General features: G+C 35.5%; 1 protein-coding gene across 1 annotated transcript in view; it reads left to right on the top strand.

The window, feature by feature from the left end:
• EPHA4 (EPH receptor A4) overlaps positions 1-21,978 on the top strand; it is a 147,136-nt gene that overhangs the window by 61,316 nt on the left and 63,842 nt on the right. Inside the window, exon 5 of the mRNA XM_015817860.1 lies at positions 18,060-18,398. Within this exon, the coding sequence (XP_015673346.1) occupies positions 18,060-18,398 (339 nt within the window). The remainder of the gene's footprint in view (positions 1-18,059; positions 18,399-21,978) is intronic.

Raw genomic sequence — 21,978 nt, 5'->3', positions numbered from 1 at the left:
TCCATCCCACAGACGAAAAAATAAAAGCCATAAAGCAAGCACCCACACCAAAAAATAAAACAGACTTGCAGGCGTTTTTGGGACTCTTAAACTTCTATGCTGTCTTTTTAAAACAGAAGGCAACAGTAGCGGAGCCGCTCCACCGACTTTTGGGAAAGGCGACCACGTGGACCTGGGGCCAGAGGGAAGCATGAGCTTTTGCGCGATCTAACAATAGGTACATTTCTCAGTATTCCTTGGGAAGCAAGTGAGGCTTCCAGAAGAGAAGAAACTGACTCACCTTATACCCTCTGTAGTTACTATATTCAGGAAAACAGATCTGTCATGCTTACCTATTGGAGTAATCAACACTTTGTAGAATGCTGAAAAAAAGTAAGAAATAGTAATAAAGAAGTTAAATACATGCTTTAAGGCACAGGATAAAGATAGAATATAAGCAAAAGAAAATTAAAATCTAATTTAAATAAACATCAGTTATATTTTCTCTATGTCATTCTATCTTTGTAATACATACTTGCTTCCATTACATCCAGTGGTGGGATTCAGACAGTTCGCTAATTTTTTGTTGCCCAGGCCCAGAACTTCCGGAAGTGGCATCCACACAGAGAACTGATTGTTCACATATTTGAATCCCACCACTGATTACATCCATTTATTGATTCATATAGTGTCTTCTCAACTTTAAACTTATTTCTCCTCTTTCAGAATCTCATAAATTCCATCCAACAAATATTTCTCAGTTTTCTTCTTCCTCTTTTCTCATTTATTTTTCCTTCATACATTTGGTTTCTGCTTCTTTGCTCTATTCTCTGTATAGGAGCATTCTCAAATCAATATGTTTTTTTCATTTTTGTATCAAAACTACATTCATTCCGGGCCCTTTTATTTTTCATTCTATCTCTTTTTTTTTACTATCTGCTTCTTAAGTGCCCCATTCTCACTGCATTCAACTTTTTTTTAATGACATACTGAACTCACTACCATATAACAAAGTGGACAGAAACATGTTCTTACAGAGGACCATTTTAATTTGTCCAGTATTCATACTTTACAAGAGATCACATGCTACTAATCGCCTTTATACCCCTATTACACATCTTAAAATTTCTCCACTCATTAATTTTTAGCAACTATTATAAAAATGTACTTGCTCTACTTTTCCCCCTATATATATTTTCCCTGCCAAACTCAACTACCTTGGTCTTTGATACATTAATTTTCTCATGCATGCTTGTTGTGTTGTATATTCTATTTTCCCTGCAAGCCATTCCATTTTCAGCCAATGAAAACATTATCGTATACAAACCAATTACCCAACCAAGATATCTTTAATGTCACCATGAAGACTCCTTATGTATTTATCTGTAAACTCAGTAAGCAGTAAATGGACATCACCATTCTGCTCAATTCTGAACCATTCACTAAGCATTTATCTATTCTTATGAATTCTTTATTTCTATTATATATTCCTCTCATTACATTCAGCAATCAACCTTAAATCCCATAATTTCTCAAATTACCGCATAATTCATCCCTTATCATATGCTTTTCCTAAATGAACAAACGTACAATAAACTTTTTCATATTTATATATCTCTAAGTAATCTGCTAAAGAGCACAAACTATTCAGCACACCTCCCTGTTCAGTATAAATACACACTTATTTTTCAAACCCTGCTTATTGCCACTTCTCATACATGTTAATCAGAATTTTGCCAAACACCTTTCTACCTCCTGTAGTTTATGCATTCAGTTTTACCTTTTCCTCTATTTAGAGAAAGTAACAGCATTTTTTTCAATTTTTATCAAGCTTTTGTTCTTTACACTAACATTCATAGGATTTATTTCGCCTTTTAGTTTTCACCAAACTCGATTTTTAAAATTATTATTGTTGTTTTTACTTCAGTTCACTCTACTGGAAGCTGCTTATTTAACTTTCTTAATTCACTTTAAAACAACTTTGGTTTCCATTAAAATGCTACATTTTTAATGCTTCCCCACTGTCTTGCTGTTTCTTTATCACTTATACTTAACTGTTTAAGTTTATAAAGAACTTTTTCTTCCACATACTCTCATTTCATCTTTTGTAGCACTCATTTTCTAATATACATTTTTTCTCTTATGCTTAGCCTCTTTCACTTCATTATTGCAGTTTTCTACTTTGTCTGAGTAACTTCCACAACTCATTTTCTTTGTGTTTAATACTCCACTAAGGAGTATTTAAAACATTTCTTTTTCTTTCTACCACCATTTTATGATTGCCTGGAATTTTTCAGTTTGCAAGTATTAGCTTTAATAAAACTGCTAGTAGTGATCATATTTAAAAATTGCCTTGCTGTCTGCCAAGTTACAGCTATCTTTAAATAAATTTTAAAAAACTGACTTTTAAAAATTAATCTCTTGCTTTCATTTCTGTTTCAATTTCAGTTTTCTAAAATTGAAATGGTAGTCTTATTGTATAGCTTCAAGGTTCTAAAGAACGGAACAACTATTTGAATTATGGTTGATAGTGTTTTTGACTGTCACTGTCACTGTCATTTTTGGAAAAAAATTAGTTTAGCAGTAATAGTTAAGTAGGATGTTTGAGCAAACCTGTAAGACTTCTTGATAGTTATTTGGTTAAAATAATGTTGGACATATAATGATTTAAGAATGTAGAATCATTATTTGACGCTACTTAATTTGGTTAATTGGGCAGATTTTTTAAAATTAATCAAATGTACATTTATTTTTATAGTCTGATTGACTGTGATTTGTTTACCTATATGGCACATAGGAATGTGGCTGGTAAACATTTTAGTAGTTGATTTCACAATTACATTAGCACTTTCTTAAATGTAACATGTTGATAATGTTTAATTAGAATATTTCTGCCTTCTACCCTGATTCTTATCTTGATTTATAAAAAAAGGACAACAGAATAGAATTGGAATTCTGTCTTCCAAACTAAAGTATCTTATTGCTACACAATTTGTTGCTATATCTTTCTTTGGAAGCTTTTTGTTTACTGAAAATCTGTATATAGCTTTGCATTCTCATGTCTGTTTCAATTTCAGGATAACCAGTCCTTCAACTTCTACCTGAGAAACTTTATAATGTGTCTCAGTTTTTTTTTTATCAAAACGTATTGGCTATTCTATAGCTGAGGTTTTAAATCAACTTTGATTCCTCATGGCTGTTATTAGCAAGGTTTAAATCTTAAAAAAAGAGGGGTTCTATAAAATGTAGCCCTAACAAATTTAGTGAATAACTATGTTGGTTAAAGCTGGATTTACTGTAGAAATCATTGATTTCTCTTCAAGGTTTCTTCAGGATTCTTCTTTTACAGTGAACTATATAATATAACCAAATGATATTTTCCAATTCTACATTTGTACCTTCTTTAAGCTATAGTTCAGTTTTAGATAATGCCATATTTAAACTCTTATATCTTTCTTTTTCATAACTCTTTTTCTTTCAATTTAAACAAAACCTGCTCCAAGTTGCAAATGTGCTCCCTTGCTGTCTGTGTGTCATCTTTTTAAAATCTGATTCCTATTCCAAAGATTGGATTAAAATTCCTAACAATCAGGAAACATTAGTGTTCTTTTGTTTAGTTCCCTGACCACATAATTATCAATTCACAGTGCTGAGAATAGCCAAATTCTAAAAAGCATGTCATTTAAACATGCCAGGAGCTAGTCTGTATTTAATTGTCTTGCCACAATAAAAAGGAGATACTTCCAAACCCACTGAAATGTGGTTAGATGTTGGAAGAATTTGAGGGGCTGGAAGTTGAAGAAAGGATAAATTGAAGCTTAAGTGAATAAGAGCCTGGTTATATAAGAGAGCTTATTAAAAGTGCAGTTGAAGATAGATATAATTTGCAAGTTAAAAAAATCTGAAAGCTATATCCCAATATTTTGATAAATAAACTACAGGTTTAAATTGATTCTCTAGAAGTCAGCCATGGCATACTGTCTCATCTGTCCCCTTTCCCCTTTCCTTTTTCCCCTCCTCTCCTCTCCTCTCCTCTCCTCTCCTCTTCTCTTCTCTTCTCTTCTCCTTTCCTTTCCTTTCCTTTCCTCAACAGACAAGACAAAACATTTGAGCTGGAAGAGCATCAAGAAAAGAAAAGAGCAGGATGTGGACAGGCAAAGCAATAAGAACTTTAGTTGATGCCCATGTATTGGATCTTAGGAAAAATATTTATCTTGGAGACAGGTTGTAAGTTTTGTCCAAAGCAAATTATTTCTTTTAGCCAGTCCCTTTTGAATGGAAATAGTAGTTGCAGCCTGTAGCATATTTTGGTTGATCCCAAAACAACTAAGCAGTGTTAGTCCTGATTAGTACTTGGACAGAAGACTCAAAAAAATCCCAGGACTACAATGGCCAAAGGAGGCCATTGAAAAACACTCTGGGAGAAAGCAATAGCAAATCATTTCTAGGAAGACTACAGGGTCATATCCAAGTAGTCATAAATAGTTTTTTCACCTGCAAAACAATCCACAATATCTAATAAAGAGAAGATATACCAGTTTTTGAGTAAAAAGCCATCCAGGTGAAACACTCCAAAAAGAACATCTTGGCACCACACTTAAGTGCTCCCTCTTGGCTTCTTCCTGAAAAAAAGGCTAAACAAACCACACGAGCAGCTAAATATTTGTTCCTAAAATCTATAGCATGTAAATGTAGTTTTTTTATTGACTTCCAATGTCTGACTTGTTTGGGAACAATCATCTAGAGACCCCTATTCATATTATCAACAGTCTAAGATGAAACTCTATAACTCCTAATATCCTTCATCACTGGTTATTTCAGTATTACCTGGAGGGTTACATATGATTTATACCTCATTAAATAACTCTGGAAAGAGTTATGTTGGGAAGAATATCCAGGATATTTCTTCATACAAATCAGAACTGTTCAGAACCATTGTGTGTGTGATAATAAAATTCCATGAGGAATAACTGTCCACTGAAAATGCATTCAAGCATATCTAAACCCAGGAATAATCAAGCCAATCAAGTATAAATTCCTAATGATGCAGCACTAACATTAATACCAACAATCACAGACAAGTGACCAGTTGTTATAATTAGTATTATCCTACAATATATCAAGAGAAATAGGTGTCCCTGAGATATACTCTCCTCACTAAATGTACATTTTTGACAACTCTAACCTCTATCCACTTTTAGATGAAATTATGCTGATTTTCCAATACCTTTTAAGAAACTTTATTCAGGTTATTGTCTTCAAAATATATCAAAGTTTCAAGTTCATAATTTCTTCACAAGAAACTAGCATTATAATGGCCAACTCCAGGACATCTGAAGAATAAAAGTAAAATTATTCTAATTTGAAATATTTCAAAATGTTTTGGGTATGTATTTTGAGGTCAAAACAGATACATATTATTAGATTTGGGAAATTCCTGAAAGAACTCTGAAGCTAGGCAACTTACATAAAATGTATTCTTTTCATATTTCAGTATTCTGACTGGTGATAGTTTAGCTATTAGTGATTAATATTAGCATTTTTGAATATATATTTTTTTTTTATTTTTCACCATACACCATACACCAAAACTACATAAACATAAATCTTTTCTTCTAACAGAACAGTGCTTTACATTTTAAATGTTCTTTACATCTTATAATATTAGCATTTTTGATATGTGCGTGTATCTAAATGGAATACAAGACCTGCTCCACTGTCATTCCAAACTCTGTGGTAAGGTGCAGCAGTGGGATTCAGCCAGTTTGCACCAGTTTGGCAGAACCAGTAGCTAATTTTTTTTTGTCCAGGCCCAGAATGGACTTCTGGAAAGTCCACACAGAGAACCAGTTGTTCATATATTGGAAACCCACCACTGTTAAGGTGGACTGAAAAAGAGGGACTTTTCCAAAATGACTCAGTAAATTCCATGGGTGAGGATCACTACTACTCAAACACACACACACACACACACACAAACACATACACACACAAACACACACACACACCCTAATGCCACAACCAGTACATTGTACTGACTCTAAAGGACTATGAATATAAACTTCTGTTTACAAATAATAACAGTACAAAATGAATAAAAATAAAGATAAAATAAATATTTAGATAAGAGTTGGTTTCTGTCAAAACAAGAGACACAAAATTAAATGCAAAATTGGCTATTCAAAATATGCATGGTAGGATGGTAGAGAGATATCATTTAAATACTTGTTTCAAAAAAAAAAGCTGCTTATTTCACTGAACTTGTTTAACCAGGAGAAATAGAAAAGCACACAAACAGCAGAGGGTCTTTCACATTTATCTTAGGGTTTTTTTACCACTTGGTTAAACCAAGTGATAAACCCAATTCTTATGTGCTGACAGCTATAATAATCAAGAACCTTCTTTGTTCATTATGCTGTCTTTTACTCCAGCAGTCTCATTCAGCCTTGCATTTAGTAATCACTCAGTGTGACGGCCCCCTAATGAAGAAATAAAACATAGAATCTAAGACCATTCTTTTAGCAAAAACATACACTCTGCTCCATTGGCTTGTAAAATCAGATTTCCGTTCACTATTAAGCTAGGTAAAAAAAGTAATATTGGATAATTTGGAGAAAAACACCTGGAATGTGTAGAAAATTACTCTCCTCTTAATTTTGCAGAGGAGAGAAAGACATTTGTATTGTTAATTATTTATTTTAGTTTCTTGCTATTCCCATGTTTCTATCATTGTACTATATGTAATAGTCGCTTTAGCCATGGAAATAACTACTTAGCTTCTATATCTTAATTTTCCAAATCAGAAGAAGTGCACTTTAATTAATTCTGTTTTGTTTGAATTTCATAGTAGCAGGAAATAAACTAGAATTCTTTCTAGTACTGTCCTTTTTATATAACTCCCTAAGATAAATTAGAAAATTGAAAGTTTAATTTTATGAATTGGCTAGTGTGCACACAAAAATCACTAGCATTGCCATTATCCAGACTATAGCTTAAGTATCTGTCTCTTTTTAAAATTTTGAATCTTATAATCACTGAATACTCTTTTTAAATCAGTTTTTTATGTTTATGACTTGACCTACAGTAAGTGAAAGACAGAAAGTGGATATCCAATGTGAATGCCAGAGCTGCTAGTTTGGCAGCATATGGTGGGCGGTTTAAGACTGATTAAATTTGCAAGTTCCGGCTGGTGAAGAGTGCACATGAGAGTCTCATAGATCATAAAAATAGAGCACTGCAAGCCCACAGTGGAGATCAATGATGAAAGAGGAGGAGGCGAAGGGAGTGTTTGCAGTGAAGTTTGCATAGTTATGGAAGAGGTGTCCTCAGAGTGCAGAGTGAGCGTGTGCCATCAGTTTTGCTGGGGATATTACTCTCCATTTACCTCAGAATCCACTAAATAAATGGGACTCACTGACCCCTATCCTGTGGGTGGGTTAGTTATCAGGATTAGCTTGGCAATGTTCCCTTCTTGCAATGCTAATCACATGTCCTCATCTAGGCATAAATTGTGGGATGATGCACACTGGCTTCAGATCTTTTGCAGAATGAATCCATTCTTATTGAAAACAGTATATTGTAGGTATTTTGGATATACTAAATAGCCTCTGTTTGAGCCTGGCATTCTGATTTACATGCTTATAGCATTCTAGCATGTATTCTCTTCACTTATATACTCAGATATGAGCACGGCTTGAACAGCTCATAAGAAGCCTATATATAAGTGATAGGAGCAAAATATGTCCAGGCAGACAGATATTAATTCAGCAGACAGATAGCTGAAATGTATATGTTGATAGATAAAACTGGAATGACTGGTCAGATATTATTCTAGCCTAACTAACTACTCAGAGTTGTCAGAATAGAATGCTTACAGCCAGCAGCATAAAGAAAAAAGTTTAAGGGCAAAGTACAATAACTTGATAAAATATGACATTGAAGAACAATATATATGTAATTTTACATATTTTTGCTTTATTACAAAGGATTTGTCTTTCAGTTGTTTTGGAAATTACTCCTCTAGAAAATGTAGTATTTCTGTAAATGAGAACGATACCATTTACATCAATTTTAAAATGATATTTTAATTTATCTTGATGATTTATTTTGTTAATTTATTTTTCATGAAATTTTATTCTGGTAATTTCTAAAGCAGAGAGTTATTATTATCACTAATAATAAAAAATCAGATGAAAATAAAACACCAAGGTTAAAATCAACTCAGAACCATGTAAAACTATACCATGGTATTAAACAATACTAGCAATTAAAAAAAATCACCCAAATATTATTTCTTTCTATTTATGTGTCATACTGTCTATTTTTGAGTTATGTTAGCATATAGGAGAGATACTTATTTGATCAAACATATTAATCTAAATGAGGTCAAGGTAATTAATATTGTCTATCTATCTTGAAAGCCTAATGTAAATCTGTCTCTTTGTAAATGATAGCGAATAATTTGGTCTCTTGGGCTATCCAAACAAAAAGCAATTGATTGACATTATAAAATAATCTCCCTGTAAAATCCTTTGCAAAAGAGAACTTAGGTTAAAGACTCCACATTTTCAAAAGCTGTAGAAAATTAGTGTCTTTTTCTAAAACCTCTATGTTCACTTCAGATTGCTAGGGAATTGAAAAAGGGCCTCCCTATAAACTGAGGGTATAATTTAAGTTGTTTTGCCTTTTTATAGCTAAATGTAGCTCACTGTTTATATCCCCTAGAAAGGATATTGTTTTTAAATTACCATTTCAGTCCTATTACTCAAAACCTCCGCTTCTAATGCTTTCTGACAGTTATCAGCATAATGAAGCATAATGAAATGATGNTACATGCAAATGGACCCAAGGAATTTTCATTAAGCCATTGTGTATATAAAAAACAAGCAGAGTATTTTTCTTTAATTTTTGCAAATGATACAGCTTCATTTTATTTAACACACCTTTTACATCCAATTTCAGAAGTCTGCTTACACAATGTTAAGATCACTGGTGGGCATACAAGAACTATAAGTAATCAAGCTTATTACAAGAAGAGCCTTGAAAGGATATTGACTGTCTTTTCTTTTATGTAGCTTCCTGTGATATTTCCCATTTTCCATTAATTCTAAACATACAAACCAATGCTTACAGTGGGTTTATCTGTAATTTAATTCACTGTTAGTAGGCAAAGTAAATTAGATAGAATTAGTATGTTTTTAAAATCTGAGCAGATTGACATGATCATGCCTATATAATTTTCTTGGCAACAATACAGAAATGGTTTATCTTTATTGCTTTCTGAGATTTACTTATTAATTTAATATTCTTGGTCACCCCTGCCCAAGTATCAACCAATCTAACCTGCATACATTCTGAGCAGCTTCTTTCTTTGTACATATTCCTATTCATGTTTATTGTTTTCTCAGCTTTTCTGTTGCTTTTCTCCAATAATCAAGATTCTGCTTCTACTGGTAATATCCAGTCATCATTCATGTATAAAAAGCAAAAACACCAGCAAAGATTCTCTCTCCTTGGACTTATACTTCTGCAAACTTTTCTATTTTTCTTGAAACTTTCAACTTCTATATCTTAGATACCAATGGCAATGTTTTGGCTTTTTGAGAATTTAAACTTAAAATTTAAGTTCAGTATTAATATATGTAACCGAGGCTCTTACTGCTGTTTCCAAATGCTAGATCATTTTGTAATTAATGTTTCTTTAATCATGATTTAATTAGATAAGACTAGCCAGTTGCTTCTAGATGCAATTTAAGGAGCAGCTCCTAAAGCCTTTCATGGCATGTCCTACCTATGTGACAGATTGCCTAGTTATTATAGTTTCTACACATCCTTTACGATTAGACAGTGTGTCCATTCTCCAGATCTTGTCGATTACAGTGTCATCTAAGGGGATGCAGGAAATAGGCCTTCTGTATCAGTTGAAGATGCTCTTCAACATCTTCATCAACGATTTGGACGAGGGGATAGATGGGGAAATAATCAAATTTGCAGACAACACCAAGCTGGCAGGAATAGCCAACACTCCAGAAGACAGGCTTAAGATACAGGACGATCTGGACAGACTGGGCACTATCCAACAAAAGGAAATTCAGTGGTGAAAAAAGTAAGGTTCTACATTTAGGCAAGAAAAACCAAATGTACAGGTATAGTATAGGGGGTACCTTGCTCAATAGTAGTAACTGTGAGAGGGACCTCGGAGTCCTAGTGGACAATCACTTAAATATGAGTCAGTAGTGTGCTGCAGCTTCCAAAAAGGCCAACACAGTGCTAGGCTGCATTAACAGAGGAATAGAATCAAGATCACGCGAAGTATTAATACCACTCTACAATGCCTTGGTAAGGCCATACTTGGAATACTGCATCCAGTTTTGGTCACCACGATGTAAAAAAGATGTTGAGACTCTAGAAAGAGTACAGAGAAGAGCAACAAAGGTGATTAGGGGACTGGAGGCTAAAAAATATAAGGAACAGTTGCTGGAATTGGGTATGTCTAGTGTAATGAAGAGAAGAACGAGGGGGGACATGATAGCAGTGTTCCAATATCTCAGGGGCTGCCACAAAGAAGAAGGAGTGAAGCTATTTTCCAAAGTGCCTAAAGACAGGACAAGAAGCAACGGATGGAAACTAATCAAGGAGAGATGCAACCTAGAACTAAGGAGAAACTTCCTGACAGTTAGAACAATTAACCAGTGGAACAATCTGCCCCCAGAAGCGGTGAATGCTCCAACACTGGAAGTTTTTAAGAAGAGACTGGACAGCCATTTGTCTGAAATGGTATAGGATTTCCTGCCTGAGCAGGCGGTTGGACTAGATGACCTCCAAGGTCCTTTCCAACTTTATTATTATTATTAGTGATCAATTTGGCCTCTCATCCCCCCCTTTAAAATAACATTGAAAACCTGTCTTTTCTCCTAGGTCTTAGGTAAGAGTGGGACTTCCAGCATCTGATCAAATTGGCTTTGTAGATTGATCATTTGATTTACAATATTGATAATTTTCACATACTATAGAAAGTATTTGATGGTTGATATTTTAAGTGACTTCTACACATAGTGTACCCAGTGATGTCCCTTGTAAAAACATATAAAGCCAGTGTTCAAGAATGAACAACCAGCTGTAAAGTAAGAGCAATCTTTAATGGGGAAATTCACTCCCAATAGTAGGTGACCAAGAAGAAAAAATAACTGTCACATATATAGTTCTTTTTTTTTTCAAAGTCAAACTTGCATAGCCACACTGTTTGCTGTGGCTTATAACCTGTCTTTCACGACAGAAAAAAGGGAAAGAGATTAACATTGAAGTGCTGATCTGAAGGGCTTTAAGCTCTCAACCTTAAGACAGTATTGATACATTCTTGGCAGCTTAGAAAATATGTGATGATTGAAGTCATGGAAGAAAGAGACCATAGTTCCCATTTATCCTGCAAGTGGAGTTGGAATTTCTTGCAGCAGAAAGTTGAGATGCTATGGGAAGTCTTAAACAATTAGTCTAAGAAATTAATACATAAATTATAGAAGTGTGGGTGTCTGATGAGATAGGGAACATATTGGAATACAATATAATAAAAGTGGGAAAAAATAAGCAGATATAGTGAAGTACAGCTGGGTCTCACTTAACAAGTTCCATTCCCTACCTGATGTTCCAGAGGATAGGGGCCACTTCAGAAAATCTTGCTTCCTAGGTCCCATCAGATGAAATTCTTTGATAGGTGGGATCTGCAGCATCCTTCTCCCAACAGACATGAAGGAACAGGTAGATATAATGAGAAAGAGGCAGTCCCTCATTTCACTAGCCCCATATCATGTAGGGCTCTTAAGGTCCAAACNGGGAATTGAAGTCCACGAGTCATAAAAGAGCCAAGGTTGACTACCCCTGCACTACACCAAAGTGCTTCTCCTTAGATTTTTACAGACTATAATTAATGTAATATTTTCATGACAGCAACTAAAACAGGTTTAGGTGTCCTCTTGTTCTGAAGAAGTCGGTGTATCCAAGAAATAAATGTTCTGTGATTGAAGGGGACTTATTATTTCAATTTATATCCCGCCCTTCTCCCGAAGGACTCAGGGCGGCTCACAACATTATTAAAACAAAGAAAGACCCACACACCCCACCGAATAAAACCAAATTAAAACCAAAATTTTTGTGTTGTGATAGTTAAAATTTCTAAAAAACCCAGTTTAAAAATCCTCCCTAGGCCAGGCCCGCTTGTTGCTCAATAACATAGACTGAGTACAGAAGACTGAGAGAAAGGAAAATATTTGCATAAACCCGAAAAACAACAACAAACCTCTGTCAATTTCATCCTATTCTTATAAGATGTGGCTGCTTTCTCTTCTGCCAAAGCCTTGCAACATAGCAGAACCATAATTCATTTGTATTCACTGGTTTCCGATGTGTTTTTTAGTGGCTAAGATACCTGTCAAAAAGAAAATAGTGAATGAAGTGACTAGTTTACGTCTTTCTATTATGCTCACTGTTCTGTGGGTCTCTTGCAACTAACGCTTGAGCAGTTGGAGTAAGATAAGTCCACTGTCTGAAAAAACTTACATCTTTGTCTTCAGCTGATCCTATGCTTGTGTTCAGCTATTTTACCTTTGTGTTTGTGTCTGTGTACACTATACATATTGTGTATCAAGTATACATGAAATGAATAGAATAAAAATTTGTTAAGAAGATTGACAAAGAAAATGCCTGCAAAAAAAATGTAAGAATAGAAAGTCGGTAATATTCAGTTTAGGAAATTCTTCTTAGGAGGGGGTTTACAGATTTTATAACCCAGAAACCCTGCTACGGACTTGGTAATGTAGGGGCCAAACAGATAGGTTGTGACAAATGCAAGTCTGAATAATGCAATATTCTGTTTAAATAAACTGATACCAGGTCATGTTTAATACAAGCCAAAATTCACTTACTGAGAGACTACTATGAGCACAGCTGAAGCTATTGCATGTGCAGTTATCATTAGGCTTTTAGACATTAATTGTGTGAAAAATGGAGAAAAAGAAGGCTCAAGAAAACACACAAAAAAGAAGATGGCTATTTTGATGAAATAAAGCAGAATATAGAAGATATTATGTTTTGGATATGGGTTTATCCTCCAGCTTGTCTTTTGTTCCCTTGATTTATTTATTTTAAATATTTATGAAATCTATCTAGAACAGGCATGTCAAACTTGTGATGTCACGTGACATCACGTGGCGTATCGTGACTTTTTCCCTTTTGCCGGCAATGGGGTAGGCGCGGTTTCAGTATGATGCATCCGGCCCATGGGCCGGCAATTTGACATGCCTGATCTAGAAGATCTCATAGCAGGTTATAATGCATTAGAAAACAATAAAAGAAGTTAAAACCACATAAAAAATAATTGAAGGATGGTCCAGGTCACGGGTGTCAAACTCGCAGTGTCACGTGATGTGTCATGACGTATCGTGACTTTTTTTGCATTGCTGGAACTGGGGTGGACGTGGCCTCCATATGATGCAACAAGCCTGCTGGCCGGCAGTTTGACACCTCTGGTCTAGGTAACAACCTTGTTACCACTTCCTGCATTACCTACAGCTTCTAAGCAGTCTTCAAGGGCAGACTTATTAAAAATAATTTAAAGTTGTAAATATATTCTTTTGCTATTATATTTCATTAATAAGCACATATTTTAAATATATAATATTTCTATTGAGCTGAATGGAATTTTCCCCCATAAATATTACTTTGAATAGTGCAAATTCTCCATCATTTCATGCGATTCATTATCAGCAGTAATCAAGACCTGTCTGTGTACCAGAACAAATGAACTCACCCCATTGGGAAGGCCCCTGGAAAAAAAAAGGAGTGAAATTTTAGTTCACCATTACTTTGTCTTTCAAAGTCTACAGACTACCTCAAAACTGAGATTCTGAGGGATTAAAATAGCCATCACTTTGGTTATTACTAAAATCAGTAGAACACTGCTCTGAAAATAAGATTGCATCCTATATAGAACAACCTTTCCATCTGGTCAAGTTGTAAAAAGCTTTAATTGAGGATATCATCTAATCACACCCAAGGAATTTGCTCAGAAAAACTTGCTCAGCAGATTATTCATGAAAATGTAGTCTGGGCAGACACTATTAAAATCTTAGTCATAGTAATTGCTTAGAGGCCTTTCTAAACAATGTCTGTTCACTGATGTTTTTGAAGAGTGTTATTGTTTTGTTTCTTAAAGGGTAATGTGTGTCAGAAAAGATTTATGTCAACAAAAGGACAGGCTTGTTTGGTTTGTCAATTGTAAAAGCCTACTGGGATCTTTATTGCAGATTCTCTCAATAAAGGTGGTGGCTTGACAATATGTGAAGCGGGAAGTATTTCTTTTTCAGGTAAACCTATTTCCTTCAAAAAGATATTGCACTCATTGACAACGTGCCGCATTTCCTTGTTTTTTTTTCCCTCTGAGAGAAAAGGAGAGAAAGAAATCTGTGCTCTCAGGATTTTTTTAGCCCTTTGAGTTTGTCTGTGTGAACAATGCTCCAAGATTTACAAAAGTGGATTTTAAGGATGACTGTGGCTTATTTTAATGCCACAAGGGCACTCCCATATATATTCTATTAAAATGAATAGATCATCCGCAATAATACATTTATGAACATATGTATGTATGTATGTATGTATGTATGTATGTATGTATGTATGTATGTATGTATGACATTTATATAGCTGTCCATCTTATACCAACTCTGGGTGGCTCCCAATAAACAATTTTAAAAGTTTCAGCATTAAAACAATATAAAATCATTCAAATATTAAAACCATAAACATTAAAAACAAAAACCAAGTTAAATGTCTGACATGTATCTTATTCCAGCATCTAAGTTTATAACTATGAAAAGTCTGTGTCTCTCAGCCAGGGGATGCTACAACACCCAGAACCCCAGTGGCTGCAGTTAGCCACCTGGCACTTGAATGCCAGATTCTGAACCAGGAATCATATCTGGTGGGTGTGATCTCCCTGATTCAGGCCTCCCGACGGCCGGCGACAAATCGCATCTATGACTCCACATGGAGGAATTTTTGCCTTTGGTGCGAGAGGTGGAAACTAGATTTCTTAGAATTGATGATTCCACAGATTCTGCAGTACTTACTCAAAGGCCTTGATAGGGGCTTAGCGCCCAATACCATCCGCAGACAGGTCGTGGCCCTATCAACCTTACTTACCTGCGCCAATGCTGTGCCTTTGGCCCAGCATCCCAGGATACGCGCTTTCCTCAAGGGCGCCACCAACACGAAATCGCCCGTGGTTCACAGGTATCCCTCTTGGGACTTGCCGCGGGTCCTACGGGCCCTTACCAAAGCACCGTTTGAGCCCATTAGAACCTGTGCTCTGCGGTCTTTGTCACTCAAGGTTGCCTTCCTGGTCGCTATCACATCAGCCAGGCGGATCTCTGAGCTTGCGGCATTGTCGGTTAGAGATGATCTCTGTACCTTCCACCAGAACTGGGTAGTCCTTCGCCTGGACCCTACTTTTATTCCCAAGGTCAACACCTCTTTCCATAGATCCTAGGAGGTCATTTCGCCAGATTTTTTCCCCAATCCGTCTAATGGCTTGGAACGACAGTGGCACACACTGGACGTCCACAGAGGGTTATGCTATTATATCAAGCGAACGGCGCCCTTCCGCAACTCTAAAGCCCTCTTTGTTTCCTTCAACCACTCCACTATGGGTCAGAGGGTGTCTGCCTCAACAATAGGCAGGTGGATCAGGGCTTGCATTGCGGAGGCATACCAGTCGCACTCCCTGTCAGTCCCAAGTCATGTCATGGCACATTCAACTTGCAGTGCTGCGACCTCCAAGGCATGGGCCGCACAGGCGTCCATTGAGGAGGTTTGCAGGGCTGCAACATGGTCTTCACCTTCCCCCTTTGTACGGCATTACATACTAGACAAGTTTGCATCTGCGGACGCCTCCTTTGGACGGAGGGTCCATCAGCAAGTCGTACCTAGGGATGAGGCTCATCCCCCCCTCCATTTTATATTGACCCAAATGCATTCAAGTACAGTTTTCATCATTGTTGTGCTCTATTTCTGTAGAGATGTAGTTATTTCTTATATAGAGAGCAACTCCACCTCCTCTTTTATTTGGTCTGTTTCTTTTAAATAATTTAAATCCCTCTAGCTGTGTGTTCCATTTGTGAGTTTCATCCCACCATGTTTCCGTAATGGCAGCAATATCATATCTGCCCTCATTAACCTGATTCAGAGCAGCACATTTCCACACATAAAATTGAACTAAGTCCCTTCAAGAGCATCACAATGAATTGGATGGATGCTATGTTTTTAAATCCTAAAACAGTTGTAATTGATTTAACATGTACTCATTCTGAAATTGGGAGGAACCATTCAGTACAAGTAACTATTTATTATCTGGCATCTTTGTAGGGATTTCTATGTAGACATTTACCCTTGCAACCCATCAAAAATAATTTATTAATCTGATGTATATGTGATCTTTTCTCAAGGAGCTCAAGATATAGTATTTCTGACAGGAGATACAGTAAGCCAAAGAATTGAATGTTAAAGACAATTTACATAATTTCCAATTATAGGGAGAACAATCTCCTTTCATTAATGCTCACACAGATGCACAATGAAATGTTTTTTCACAAACAGTACTACCGTTGTCTCATTCATGTTTGCACATATTTCTCATTGCTACAATATTTTTCTTTAGGCTATCCATACATGTATATACTTGCACATGTATACTCCCACACAGACTGCTCACCTTTTCCCCATTAACAACAACTTTTCTCATTCACAAGTGTGTAACTCAGGTACAGATATCCTTCTACATATTTCCAAAGGCCAGCTTTACCAATCTAATGTTTTAGTATATTAAATTAGAACCAAGTTATACATACAGTATGTGTAGTTTGTATAAAATGCAAGCTCACACATACCTGTAATATCAGACCCTTTGAAGCCATACAGACATTACCTGGAATATATTAATCCTCCAGTGCCATTCTATGTCCCCCAGCACCCCTCCACAAAAAATCCCAAATGAATTAATATAGAAATGCTAGTTAGAAAGGGGAATAAACATGTGTGGCTGGAAGATTAGAATAATGAGTACTTAAAAGTGAGGGGGGAAAGTTGCATAAAGGTTTGCTTATTTTTACTTTTGATGTTCAGTGACTAGTAAATATCAAGATTAGGAAGATGATCAAAACAAGGGTCAGGATAAAAGAACAGAAAAAAAACCTTTCATTCACAAACCTGCTCCTCATTTTAAGGGTATTATGATCTTGCTTTGGGCCTTAGTTCAACAATTTGCACATTCAGAAATTGGTTGCTGTGTTCTGGGTTTTTTTTTCCAGACTAAGAAGTACAATACATGCATGTAGGCAGTGATAATCTATTCTTAGGCTTAATAGATAGTAGAAAATTGTATGACATCTCATTCTTACACCCCAAATCATTCAAATTAATGACTGATGATGTTATCTGTGGGTTGTGTTTTTTTGTTTTTGGTACTGCACAGCACATGGTAGGTTGGCCATTTGCTTATACATTTTTCTGTTCAGCCAGATATTTACAAATGGAAATCTATTTGGAAATATGGATGTAATTGTACAGGAGCACTTTTTATTTTAAGGTAGCTTCTGACTGAAACAAAAGCAAGAAAACTGCTAGAATTACTTTTTGCAATGCATTGTGTATGAAGCTTCAACGCAGGTCAGAGAAGTATATCATGAGAACTCCAGGCTGCACACACCTCTGTTGGGTTCCTTGAAATCCCCCTCAACTATAATTTTTAATATGAGAGAAAGAGGAATTATGAAAACATGGAAGCGATTCAAGTAACAATTTACAAGCATTTAAATGAACTGAAATTAAATGTAGTATTTATCCTAAGTGTATCTCTTTGTCCTGAACTCTCTACTCTTTGTGGAGATCAGCACATAGCATAATGTTCAAAGTGCAATTGTAGCTCTTGAACCCAAAGAAGTTACATAATCTTGTGTAGATAGTTCTCTAAAGAAGCTTCCTATTTTTTTTTTATTTTATTTAGGTAATTAAAAAGGGATGCTTTTCTTTTGCAGGCCCTCCATCTGCTCCAGAGAACTTGATTTCCAATGTCAATGAGACATCAGTGAATTTGGAATGGAGTCCCCCCCAGAACAAAGGTGGTCGTGAAGATGTCTCTTACAATGTGGTGTGTAAGAGATGTGGAGCTAGTGATCTGACCCGCTGCCGGTCCTGTGGGAGTGGTGTTCACTTCAGCCCTCAGCAGAATGATTTGAAGTCCACTAGGGTTTCCATTACTGACCTTTTGGCTCATACTAATTACACCTTTGAAATCTGGGCAGTGAATGGAGTATCCAAGCAAAATCCAATCCAAGACCAAGCTGTGTCTGTCACTGTGACCACTAACCAAGCAGGTAAACTTTTTATTATACTTTAATTTTCCCATTCATTGGAGGTGTCTCTGCCAATTCTCAGTCATCCAGGTCATGGTTGTCCCAATGGTGCTTTTTTCAAGAGACAACTGGACTTTGTTTTTTCTTGAAGAATTTTGCTTCTCATCCAAGAAAGAGATGAGCAGCAAAATGTCTTCAAGGAAAAACAAAGAAATTCCAGTTTCCTCTTGAAAAAGCACATTTGGGACTCATTGGAAATAGTAACAATTTTGGAGGGAAGAGGGCACATTTGAAATTTTAACAGCATATTTTGGATTTGGTCTTGTGGGCATGGCCAGTCGCAAAATTACCAGTTTAGCAGAAGGCAGCTTGAGTCCCAAGTTGGTCTCTGCCATTGAAATACCTATTTTTAGAATGTAAGATATTGCTGCAAATACAGTTTGATGGGTTGCTTTCAAGGATGTATTCTTCTTACTTAATTTGTTCTGCTACAGAATCTTTAAATATCAAGAGGGATAGGAAGCTACGTGTTATAAACTGAGGGATGCAAGGAGAAGGCAGGCTTTTCCTATGAATCAGATCTGGATCAGAATGCCAGTATCTATAAATTGTGTAAGAAAATAAAGTTCCCCCCAGTGCAAATTCTCTGCATCCAGCAGTCAGAACATTTTTTGCTTTTTTTTCAACTATCACCTAGCAATCATTTCAACAATCTATAACAAAGAGAAGGAAAACACCTTCTGTGATATACTTTAACAGAATGCTAAAATTGTGAAATATATTCACAGTCAGTGTGTCTCTTTGGCTGTATGTACTTGACTGTGTATACTAATCTGTAAGGATATCAAGAGTCATATGATATAGGAAATATTACTTTTTACTGAAATGCATCCTATTCTTCCTAAGTATTTCCTAGGCGATTGCATAATGTATACGCCTTTAAGTGGGAAAAATTTGATACTTTACTAATAATATTTATATTAATATTTGTAGGGTTGGAAACATAGAATAATAGGTTGCTTTAGTAAAATGATTATCACAGTGTTTGTTTCCACTGTAAATAAAAATATAGTACTATAGTCACAAAGATATAGACTGGTAATCATGGATATTTTCTATTTTATTTATCAACTTGGTGAAATTTAAACACAATAGTTGGCCTTCCAGATTGTTCTTTAATTGTGAAGTGCAAAAAGTATGCTTCAAGAGATTCCTTCTATAATGAACCCTTGGGACTCCTCCCTTCCTGCCTCAGAGGCATATTAGGAGTTTCAAGATTGCCTTAAATCAGGGGTGTCAAACTGCCGGCCCACAGGCCGTATGCATCACGTGGAAGCCGCGCCCACCCCAGTGCCAGCAATGGCAAAACTGTCCCGATATGTTGCACAATGTCATGTAACGTCGCGAGTTTGACATGTCTGCCTTAAATGATCTGGACCTGACAGAAGATGCATATTCCTGCTTATACAGTAAGTGTGGGTTTGTATGTGTGCTTCCAAATAAAACATTTGCAATCTTTTTTTTAGTATCAAGAAGTGCAGGCTTAAATAACAATATATAAATACCATTTTGTACTTAAAGTGAACATATGCATATGTTGCTATCTTAATGATTTGTGTTTCTACACTTATAAATTCTATCTCAATAAGACTATCAGATGCATCTTTGTTTGAAGATTGATATTTAAAATGGTAGCTTGTGTTAATTCAGCTTGATAAAGTTTTATTAAAAATATATGTGATACTCTGTAGGAACTGATATTAGTTTACATAGTATACAAATGTGGATAATAGTTCATTATACTAGTGCTTCAACTTGCAATTTTGTTACAGTAAACTTACTATCCAACAGGTAAACTAATGACAGGTCGAATGGAATTGTCTCTACTACATACTTTGAGTAACAAGATTGTATGCTTATGATTTATTAGTTTGGATTAGATTTTCTAGTCTAAAGATTTTTAAACTTCTTTCAGTTCTTTAACTTCGATGGGTTGGTTAAGCCTACAATTTTTTGTCCTCCCCAAGATACAACTTACAACCATTTATTTAGTGACTGTTCAAAATTACAACAGCACTTTAAAAAGTGACTTTGGATGATTTTTCACACTTACGACCATTGCAGCATCCCCATGCTTGACAACTGATCAGCTTTTGCAATCTTCTAATGAGCAAAGTCAATGGGGAAACCAGATTCACTTAACAACCCTATTACTAATTTAACAACTGCAGTGATTCACTTAACAAATGTGGCAAGAAAAATCATATAATGGGGCAAAATCCACTTAACAAATTTCTCACTTAGCAACATAAATTTTGGGCAGAATTGTCCTACGTTTTTTGGTAAGACATAATAAGACATTTTTAAGAATTTTTAGAAATATGTCAGATTAGTAAAACACAATACAAGAATGGCAAACAATTCCCATATGTATTACATTAAAAGATTGGTTTCAATGGGGAATCAGTTGAAATATCCAGATGAACATTAGAACTTTTCAGGATATCCTTGTCTTCTCACCTGTTTTGTTGTTAGTCTGCGTTCTTCTGAAGTTTGAATTTTTAAACACACACAAACACACACACACACACAGAGAGAGACACACACACACACATATCAGTTAAGAGGGAAAGTCTATAAATAAATAAACAGACTTTTATCTCACAGCACTTAAGTAAAGATATTTTAAAATTGCAGCTTTAGTCAGAGAAGGATCTTTTGTATGAAGATATTCAATTCTGGGTGATTCCCTCCACCCCACTTTCTTTTTTCCCCATTATGTCTAGCTGTCAGCTTGCCTATTGTAAATCTTTATTTTAGAGAAATTGAGATTTGTAGATTACTTTCTCATAGTTGTCTTATCTACCTCTCCGTATATATCTGCATAAGAAAATCATTCTTGTTCTGTAAATGTTCTTTTTAACTTTTCCTCAATTTTCTGTCATGTCAGATATGATCTATAATGCCGCAGAAGTATAAAATGAACACATATTTCTACTAGCTACGTTTATTTGATTTTACTTCAGTAGCATGCAACTTCTAGAAGCAGTGTCAATAGTAAACATTGAAGGATGTTATAAACAAAGAGAAGTAGAATTACACTTTGTTTTTTTCTAATTAAAGCACAGTGTTGAATGGGAAAGGGGAAGGATCAAAAGAAAGTGTTGTTCTTATATGTTTTTGTATATATTCTAAATAATCAAACATCTAGGGTGATTTACTTCCATGTAGCTAACAAACACAGGAAGATTCTATAAAAAGAACAGATTCTTTATTAGTATTGTTGGTATAATATTTTCAGAAATCCCTGCTTCCCTTCAGATATATTGCACCACCTTGTACAGGAAATGGACAAAAGGTTCTGTGTATTTTGCCACTCTTATTTCAGCTGTACAGTAGAATATATTTTATTTATTTATTTTATTTATTAATTGCATTTATATCCCGCCCTTCTCCTTACGGACTCAGGGCGGCTGACAATTGAATAAAATACTAACATATATACATACTTAATTAAAATTTGATTAAAACGAAATATTTAAATATGTCCAATTTAAAAGTAATTAAAACCCCCTTTAAAATCCCTCAGGCCAGTCCCGCT

This window comes from Protobothrops mucrosquamatus, unplaced genomic scaffold, assembly GCF_001527695.2.
Source record: "Protobothrops mucrosquamatus isolate PMUCROS unplaced genomic scaffold, P.Mucros_1.0 scaffold642, whole genome shotgun sequence".
Taxonomy (NCBI): domain Eukaryota; kingdom Metazoa; phylum Chordata; class Lepidosauria; order Squamata; family Viperidae; genus Protobothrops; species Protobothrops mucrosquamatus.
Note: the sequence above shows the minus strand (reverse complement) of the source record. Positions and strands in the feature narration are given on the sequence as shown.